Source organism: Pongo pygmaeus, chromosome 20 (genome assembly GCF_028885625.2).
Source record: "Pongo pygmaeus isolate AG05252 chromosome 20, NHGRI_mPonPyg2-v2.0_pri, whole genome shotgun sequence".
In the NCBI taxonomy this organism is placed as follows: Eukaryota; Metazoa; Chordata; class Mammalia; order Primates; family Hominidae; genus Pongo; species Pongo pygmaeus.
The window spans coordinates 58,313,411-58,323,492 of record NC_072393.2 but is presented as its reverse complement, the minus strand read 5'-3'; the positions used below and the strand labels follow the sequence as shown (position 1 = coordinate 58,323,492).

The 10,082-nt window shown below is 40.2% G+C and overlaps 1 protein-coding gene across 1 annotated transcript; it reads right to left on the bottom strand.

Annotated features, from left to right (window-relative positions):
* Positions 1-8,672: 8,672 nt before the first annotated feature.
* On the bottom strand, positions 8,673-8,991 carry LOC129019454 (large ribosomal subunit protein eL37-like). The gene has a single exon (XM_054462011.2). The coding sequence runs from the start codon at positions 8,985-8,987 to the stop codon at positions 8,694-8,696; it is 294 nt and encodes a 97-aa protein (XP_054317986.1). The 5' UTR covers positions 8,988-8,991; the 3' UTR covers positions 8,673-8,693.
* Positions 8,992-10,082: the final 1,091 nt, after the last annotated feature.

Below are 10,082 nucleotides of genomic sequence, written 5' to 3'. Positions count from 1 at the left end.
CTCCATATTACTCTGAAGTTCATACATCAGTAGCCAGGTATGAAAGTGCCTTATGTATGTAAATAGGCTGTTATTATCTTCTTCTGACATTTAAGTTGTCTAGCTTTGGTTTTCAGGACTTTAAGAAAGCACAGCTTAGTTTTTAGTGATTTCAAATTAGGGAAAATGGGGGAAGAAAGAGGGAAAAAATTAAAAACATTATTTTGGAGATGTGTAGCCCAGAAAAGTTAGAATTCAGTCCAAACTGTAGAAAATAATAAAAATTGAAAAACAATAGGCAAGACTAGAGTCTAACAACAGATGTACTGTAGTTTTTGAAACATAATTTTTCTCACTCCAGTTTCCCGTTTTTACTAAAGACCAATCATGGTATGACTGATTTGCTTTATTATACTTGGCCTGTTTATACATATAAGTGCAGCAAGAATCATTTTTCACATAGGCTCTTTATATTGGCTTTGATGGAAATTTGTTCCACAAAAGGAATATCAGATAAGACTTTTTAAAAGCCAAGCCCAGCCATTGCTGTGTACTACCACATACCTATGAGTTGGGTAAATTCCTCTCCTCTTGAGGTCCCAAGATAACTTGGAGTTCCTGGGCCTATCAGAAAGGGACATTCTTTACTTAACACAGGTCAGAAACCCTGTATAGGGGTGCTGTAGGCAGGGTATGGGGCCAGTTTTCCAAGGGGCTTTAATAGGCTCTATAAGTCAAGTTTGATTCCTTAAAGGAAAGCACACCATTTCAGTCAAAGCCTTGGTAAAATAGCCATTTTCTCTGATGGTGTTCTGCTGCAAAAGAAAACTTTTTTTTTTTTTTTTTCCAAGGCAGAGTTTCACTCTAGTAACCATGCTGGAGTGTAGTGGTGTGATCTTGGCTCACTGCAACATCCACCTCCCAGGTTCAAGCAATTCTTGTACCTCAGCCTCACAAATAGCTTGGATTATACGCATGTGCCACCACACCTGGCTGATTTTCATATTTTTTGTAGAGATGGGGATTTTCCATGTTGGCCAGGCTGGACTTGAACTCCTGGGCTCAAATGATCTGCCTGTGTCAGCCTCCCAATGTGCTGGGATTACAGGCTTGAGCCACCATAACCAGCTAAAAAAAAATCTTACTGCACTTATGCAAATAACTATATTGCCATAAGTTATGAATATTCACAAATAGTTTCCAAATTCCAGATAATTCAAAAGCAGAGAGACAAATATGCACCAAAATTTGTTTACAGGAGTATACTTTCCTCAATTGTTAACAGCTGCCAACAGCTCATAAGAAAAGTTTCCTTGTCTCTGAAAAACAAAACAAATGATCAGCAACATTTTTTTTTTTTTTTTTTTTTGAGATGGAGTTTTGCTCTTGTCACCCAGGCTGGAGTGCAGTGGCATGATTTCAGCTCACTGCAACCTCTGCCTCTTGGGTTCAAGCAATTCTTCTGCCTCAGCCTCCTGAGTAGCTGGGTTACAGACACATGCCACCAAGCCCAGCTAATTTTTGTATTTCTAGAAGTACAGATGGAGTTTCACCATGTTGGCCAGGCTGGTCTTGAACTCCTGACCTCAAGTGATCTGCTCACCTAAGCCTCCCAGAGTGCTGGGATTACAGGCATGAGCCACCACACCCGGCCAAACTACCTTTTGAAGAGGATCAAAATAAGACAACAATTGTCCATAAATGACAGAAAAGTCTTAGGACAGCCACTATTAAAGCCACAATTGACTAGAACTTTTGGTTACTTCTGTGGCATACAATAATTTTACATAATAATTACAATTATTAATAACATACATGAAGTCATATCAGAATTACAGGAGTTTCTCATAATTTTAGAACACATAAATAACACATTTATATAAATATAGCCCAAAGAAAGCCAAACACCATTTCATCTTTGACAATGCTTTCTGTATGATTTTTATACCAAACAAACTGAATATGTCTCTTTTGGACTTCAGGGAACTAATATCAAAAGATTAATGAGGACCCAATTTAAAGTATGACAAAAAATATTTGACGAACTTTAAAGTGCTTGATATCACAAAATAGGATCAGAGGTCATTGTAAAATAAGTCCTTCATTTAACCAAAGTGATATTACAAAGATTTCAAAAAAAAGTCAAAAACCTTTATTTTTTGAGAGAGGATACTTAATTTCTCAAACAATAAGCCCTAATAAAGACAGCATGAGGTCAATTAAATTTGTTATTCAAAATTTTATAAACAATCTAAAATTTTAATCATCTTTCCCATAAGATATGATTTCCATAAGCCTGTTTACAACCATTATAATCTTTATTAAGGAGAGGGTCAATACTCCAAGAAAACCTTGTTAATCTGACACAGAGGCTCAAATCCTGGTCTTGCATCAGTGTGCCTTTGACATCAATGGTTAATATATAGAGAAACTGAACTTATTTTATCTCTCCAGGTAAGCCCTTACAATTTCATGTGCCCACCTCTTCTGTAATAGCCCCTAGGCCTTGAGGAGTTGAGTAGTTTTACTTTCTTTTTTTTTTTTGAGACGGAGTTTTGCTCTTATTGCCCGGGCTGGAGTGTAATGGCGCGATCCTGGCTCACCACAACCTCTGCCTCCCAGGTTCAAGTGATTCTCCTGCCTCAGCCTCCCTAGTAGCTGGGATTACAGATATGTGCCACCACGCCCGGCTAATTTTGTATTTTTTTAGTAGAGACGGGGTTTCTCCATGTTGATCAGGCTGGTCTTGAACTCCCGACCTCAGGTGATCTGCCCACCTCGACCTCCCAAAGTGCTGGGATTACAGGCGTAAGCCACCGTGCCCAGCCTGAATAGTTTTACTTTCTTGTCCTGTGTCTCAACGAACACGGTTTATTTTGATTGGCATCTTCTATTAGGTCTGAAGATGAGACTTTAACTGCTGTCAGTGTTTAAGATTTAGCAGGACTTTTGGTGTCCTTTTTAGACCCAGGCATCAAAGCCCTGTAACTTAGTGACACAAGGACTTTAAAAGCACATATAGGCCAGGCGTGGTGGCTCACACCTGTAATCCTAGCACTTTGGCAGGCCAAGGTGGGCAGATCGCTTGAGATGAGGAGTTTGATACCAGCCTGGCTAACATGGCAAAACCTCATCTTTACTAAAAATACAAAAACATTATCCGGGCATGGTGGTGTATGCCTGTAATCCCAGCTACTCGGGAGGCTGAGGCACAAGAATCCCTTGAACCCATGAGACAAGGGACAAGGTTGCAGTGAGCCAAGATTATGCCACTGCACTCCAGCCTGAGTGACAAAGTGAGACTGTCTTAAAAAAAAAAAAAAAAAAAAGCACATACAGAAAATTACATGGATGTAATAACCTTAATTTAAAAAAAATTTTTAATCAGTTTTTTTCTAACCAAACCAAACTTAGTAATAATGACATAGGAATTATTTTTGATAAAGTGTAATATCTGTTTATTAGGCCAGTTATCTAAAGGCAAAAGAAAAGACCTTCTCCAGTGCAACTGCTGTTTCCTATGGGGAATATTACATTGAAAGGAAACATTTCCTTTAGACCTCTAGGATAAACCATTTTGTTGTTGTTGGCATGAGGCCACAACAGTTAGAAACGAAAAGAAAAAAAAACTTACAGGAGCTGAAAATTAGTTGAAGGGTAGAGTTATTATTTCGGGCCTTTTAAAAGAGGAGAGAAAGCTGAAAACAGCAAGACACAATAAAAGTTGAACTTTGCGTAAAAAAATTATATTGTCTTGTAATTTATTAAGAGTAAAGCAACACCTTAGGGAAATTTTGTATTTTGATCCAATTATTTAGGCTATAAGTGTTTTTTTTTTTAAATCAAAACCTAGTCACTAGGAATACCATTATAATTTCCCTTTAATTTATATACAACTTGAAATATAAAAGGTTTTTTTTTTCCATAAATCCTCTTATTAATGACTTACACAGACCATTCATGACATGCTTGGGCACCCACCTCTTCACCTTGCTTCTGCTCCTACTCATTCCACCCTTTATCCAAACTCCAATTCCCTCTGCTATTTTCCTGCCTCAATAGTATTTGGCAGGGATAAGTATGAAATTGCTTGATCAATAAATGCAAACAAAAATGTATGGTGGCAATTTTAAAGACATTTCTAATATTATTTTACAAATACTTTTTTTTTTTTTTTGGAAACAGAGTCTTGACCTTTTGCCCAGACTGGAGTGTAGTGGCATGATCTCGGCTCACTGCAACCTCTGCCTCCTGGTTTCAAGAGATTCTCCCACCTCAGCCTCCTGAGTAGCTGGGGTTACAGGTACCCACCACCATGCCTGGCTAATTTTTGTAGTTTTAGTAGAGAAAGGGTTTCACCATGTTGGCCAGGCTTGTCTTGAACTCCTGACCTCAGGTGATCTGCCTGCCTCAGCCTCCCAAAGTGCTAGGATTACAGGTATGAGCAACCATCCCTGGCCTTTTTTACCAATACTTTTAAAGCTAACTTATTAAAGATTTTACTTAAGTCATATGAACTTGAAAAACATTTTGGCTTATTATTTAATTTACGAGTACTCTTTAAGCCAATTTGGTACCTTGTGTCCAAAACACAACAAAATACATGTACAAACACATTAGCACACACATACATTCTCATATAACCAAAGATCATATAGCTTTTACTTCAGAACTCTAGCCTTGAGATATTAGTAGAAACTTACTGGTTTTCAAAAAGAGTAACAAAAAGAAATGGCAAACAGTGGATTTTATCTCATTAGAAAAGTTACAGTGGACTTCAAGCAGGCAGAAAAGAAAGCAGAGAGATAGAGAACTTGGGAACTTTATAGTTGCAGGCTGACCTTTGGGCTCTGAATTTTCCTTGATGTACTTGTGCACAAAAAGACCATATAAGTTCATGTCATACTAACACTTGCAAGAAGAGGTGCCATAAAACCAAAGGAGTGCCTGAAAGGGGGGTCATTCTTCTTGTTTTCTCCTCGTTCTTGGGTTATTTGGTTCCCACTTTTTGTTTGTTTGTTTCCTTAAAAGGAGAAACTGAGATGTGGCCTAGGGTTTTGTGGAGTAGGTCAAAGTGTGTACTGCTTGCAAAGGAGACTCCACAGTGTGTTACCACTGAGTCACTGCCGCCCTCCTATGTGTCTCAGTTTCTCCTCCGGAGGGCTAAGCACCTCCAGGAGGGCTCAAAGCACAAGTTACCCGAACCCATATGTGCTTCCTGGATTAGTCTTTTTTAAACTAATTTTGTGGGAGTTCTCTGTAGAGCCACTACTGGGAAGTGGGTCAACTTCCCAGACACTCCCTTGAGGCCCCTGGTCACCTAGGGGTGCCAATCAGCTGCGAGGAGCAAAATACTCTTTCTGTTCGAAGCTGAGGATACTCAGTCACTCATTTACCTATGAAAACAATAGTTCAGATCCTCATGTAAATGTGAACAGATAGGCCAAATTGAAATTGATTTTGAGAGAAAAAGCAATAGAGGAGACCCCTTTAAAATGCATCTGTGTACTAGAAGAAGGATTCTTTTTTTTTTTTTTTTTTTTTTTGAGACAGAGTCTTGCTCTGTTGCCCAGGCTGGAGTGCAGTGGCGCAATGTCACCTCACTGCAACCTCTGCCTCCTGGGTTCAAGCAATTCTCTGTCTCAGCCTCCTGAGTAGCTTGGATTACAGCTGCCCACCACCATGCCCGCCTACTTTTTGTATTTTTAATAGAGACAGGGTTTCACCATCTTGGCCAGGCTAGTCTTGAACTCCTGATCTTGTGATCCACCTGCCTCAGCCTCCCAATGTGCTGGGATTACGGGCTTCAGCCACCAGCCCGGCCACTAGTCTTTTTTAAACAGGTAGGTCTTGTGTGTACTAAGAGTAAGAACTCACTCATTATCATGGAGAGAGCACCAAACCATTCAGAAGGGACCCAACCCCATTACCCAAGCACCTTTCACTCGGCCAACCTTCAACAATTTGGGTCATATTTCAACATGAGATTTGGAGGAAACACATATCACTGTCCCTTACCACCAGATACCAGCAACACCACCAATTGTGACAATCAAAAATGTCTCCAGACATGTGCTAACGTTTCCTGGAGAGGGGGCATCATTCTTGGAAATACCACCTGCCATTATAGAGATCAAGACAGCAGAAGTTGCATGGGCCGGGCGTGGTGGCTCACGCCTGTAATCCCAGCACTTTGGGAGGCTGAGGCGGGTGGATCACGAGGTCAGGAGTTCAATACCAACCTGGCCAAGATGGTGAAACCCTGTCTCTACTACAAATACAAAAAAATTAGCCAGGCGTGGCGGCAGGCACCTGCAATCCCAGCTATTCAGGAAGCTGAGGCAGAGAATTGCTTGAAACCAAGAGGTGGAGGTTGCAGTGAGCCGAGATCATGCCACTGCACTCCAGCCTGGGTGACAGAGTGAGACTTCATCTCAAAACAAAACAAAACAAACAAAAAGAAAGCAGAAGGTGCTAATGTGCCATATGGCTTTCAACTGTACTTGACACAATATTTTGTAAATTCTTCAAAAATGAGTTAGCTGATTTTCAAGAAATGTTTAAGTCTGCAGCAGTAGCTCATCTGCAACTGATAAAACTCACATTTGAGAAGTGGTTTGAGGGGCAACAGCAAGTTAAAATTATAACAAAGTCCAAATCAAGGCCATAGCCCTAACGTTCTTTGAAATAACCTGCCAGTTGATTAAGGTAACTCTTGTGAAATTGTTTTTTGTGGGTGGATGAAATGGCAAGTGTAGTAAATAGAAACTAGACTGTGGCTTAAGAAGTTCAAAAGCACTGGAATAAAATTCTGAAACTAAGGAAGTGTTCCTAAAACTCGTGGTTATAGCTAAAGTCATGGGTTTAGCTTTGAAAATGTCCCTATTTTGAAATGGCATGAGATAAAATGCTATCTTTTGTTTTACTTTTCATAATGTTATACTTTTGAGACTTCTATCAGTCCATAGTATTTTATAAAAACAAAATTAAATTTAGACTCATAATAGTCTTTGGGATGGTACATTTAAGTGGAAATGAAGTAGCTGGGGAAAGCTGCTTACTGCAGAAGGAGGGCATATTTTCTGATACTGCATGAGGGATGTCATCGGGTGAAGTAAAGAACGACAAAATATAGTGGACTGGAAACCTATTCTCAGGAGAACTGTAGCCATGAAAAGTACAGTTGTTCATTCTTGACCTTCTGGAACCAGGCCCTAACTCATCTTCTCAGCAAAATTGCACATTTGCTATGGACCTACTGGGTAGTACCTTCTTTGTTTTTCTTTTCTGAATGTGAGGGTTAATTCAGGTTTTATTTTTCTGTTCCACCATGAAATGTTGTGAGTGACGAGGACTCTATTGGGCTGTCAATGAACAGAAGTGTCATGAGACTGTCATGAGATCCTTGCTTGCAACAACTGAAAGTCATGTTTGGGCTTTTTAAAAAAAAAAAAAAATGTTAGAGGAAGTGGAGGTGAATATTTTGTGTGGGCAAAAGAGGAACAAATTATTTCTGATGGAAGCTGCACTGTCACATATTGTAATATTTTGAGACAGGGTCTCGCTCAGTCACCCAGGCTGGAGTGCAGTGGCGCGATCTCAGCTCACTGCAACCTCCACCTCCTGGGCTCAGGTGATCCTCTTCCCTCAGCCTCCCAAGTAGCTGGGACAACAGGTGCACACCAGCATACCTAGCTAATTTTTGAATTTTTTTGTAGAGATGGGGTTTCGCCATGTTGCCCAGACTGGGAGAAACATATTTTAAGGTATAATTAGCATGTTGTGTTGTTAAAATCTCAGTGATAAACTTGCATATTAGCAACAGAGCTCTTGTTTCCACATTATACAATTTCAGTTTATTTTCTTGTATCATTCCAATGCTTTCCCTGAACTTAAAATAAAAGGGATCCTCCACATATTGGTGGAACACATTCTTTGCATCTGTTATTTCTCTTTACTTTTTTTGCCACACAAATCTGAGAATGTCACCTTGATTTTTGGATCCTTCAGGTTCTTCAGTGGAAGAAATGTAAGTCCATAAATTGGGTTAAATGGTTTCTACTGGAGTGTATAATGATAAAAAATTATTTTTAAAATGTAGTTTTGGCTGGGCTCTGTGGCTCATGCCTGTATTCCTAGCACTTTGGGAGTTTGAGGTGATCAGATTGAGCCCAGAAGTTTGAGACCGGCCTAGGCAACATTATGAAACCCCATCTCTACTAAAAATACAAAAACTGAGGTGAGAGGATCACTTGAGCCTTGGGAGGTGGAGGCTGCATGAGCCGTGATTGCAGCACCACACTGCAGCCTGGGCAACAGAGCAAGACCCCATCTCAAAAAAAATTATATTACAGTTGAAAAATCATAGAATACAATGTTTATTATGATAACTCAAATATGCATTGTTAGAGCCTTTGAAAAATGCAATTTTATTTAATTATTTAATATTTATTGTCTGATAAATATTAATTTTTATAGTGCATGTGTAAAAATATTATAGACAATTTGAACAGTATTTCAGAAGCACTTTCAACAATTATATTGTGTAAAGTGTCCTATGTATGCATGAATAAAGGACATGTATAAAGTATTTAGCATGAGGAAAATTGAGTCTTTCTCAACCTAGGCATCATGAGTTTCAGGAGTAAACATTCAGGTTTTTGTTTTTTTTTTTTTAAACCAGAACATTTTTGCATGACTAATCATTGACATTCCTAAGATGAACTGGACGCTGCAACAGCTGCCCTCTTGGGTTTAGGTGTTGTTCCTTCACAGAATCCATGCCTGAATCTGTGGTATACAATTTTTAGGTGCCTCATTCCACCAGTTCCGGTGGTATTTTGTCTTTTAGCCTTGGCACTCCAGTTATACTTTCTCTTGCACTTGGCAGCGTAGCCACATTTGCCACAGGTCGACTTCTGAAGGTGGTAGGCCTTAGAGGCACAGCAGCAGCACAACGTGTGCGTCTTATTGCGATGCTTTCCAAACAATGACGTTCCCCTCGTCATCTCGCTTCTGTGGCCAAGACCAGAGAGACCGGAAGAGAAGGCACTTCCGCTATATCACGCTCAGAAGCTCAACATTCAGTGTTGAATTAGAGTCTGAGCCGAGATGGCATTACTGCACTACTGCTTGGGTGACTGGAGCCAGACACTGCCTCAAAAAAAAAAATTCTCCCAGGCTCAAGCAATTTCCAACCTCAGCCTTCCAACTAGCTTGGACTACTGGTGCACACCATTACCCTTGGCTAATTTTTGTATTTTTTGTAGAGATAGAGTTTTGTCATGTTGCCCAGGTTGCTCTCGAACTCCTGGGTTCAAGCAATCTGCCCATCTCAGCCTCTCTCAATGTGCTGGGATTACAGGCGTGAGCCACTGCACCCTGCCTTGTTCCTTTACTTGCTTAGTAATATTGTTTTCACTTTACAATGTGAACTCACCCCTAATTCTTTCTTGCATGAGATCCAAGAACCCTCCCTTTTGGTTGTAACTGCCCAACAGGTTCTCCTTCCCCACTGCCTAGACAGAGCTGATTCATCAAGACAGGGGAATTGCAATAGAGAGTTTAATTCACGTGGAGCTGGCTGTACAGGAACCTGAAATTTTTTTTACTACTCAAATGAGTCTCCCTGAAAACTCAGGGATTGGGTTTTTTAAGGATAATTTGATAGGTAGGGGTCAGTGAGTCAGGAGTGCTGATTGGTTGGGTAGGAGACAAAATCATAGAGATTTGAAGCTGTCATTTTGCACTGAGTCAGCTCCTGGGTGGGGTCACAAGACCAGATGAGCCAGTTTATGGATCTGGGTTGGTGTCAGGTGATCCGTCAAGTTCAGGGGCTGCAAAATATCTCAAGCACTGATCTTAGGTTTTATAATAGTAATGTTATCCCCAGCAACAATCTGGGAAGGGTGAGAATCTTGTAGCCTCCAGCTACATGACTCCTAAACTATCATCTCTCACCTTGTGCCTAATTTGTTAGTCTTACAAAGGCAGTCTAGTCCCCAAGCAGGAAGGGGGTTTCTTTTGGGAAAGGGCTGTTAATGTCTTTGTTTCAAACTGTAAACTAAGTTCCTTCCAAAGTTACTTCAGCCTATGCCCAGGAA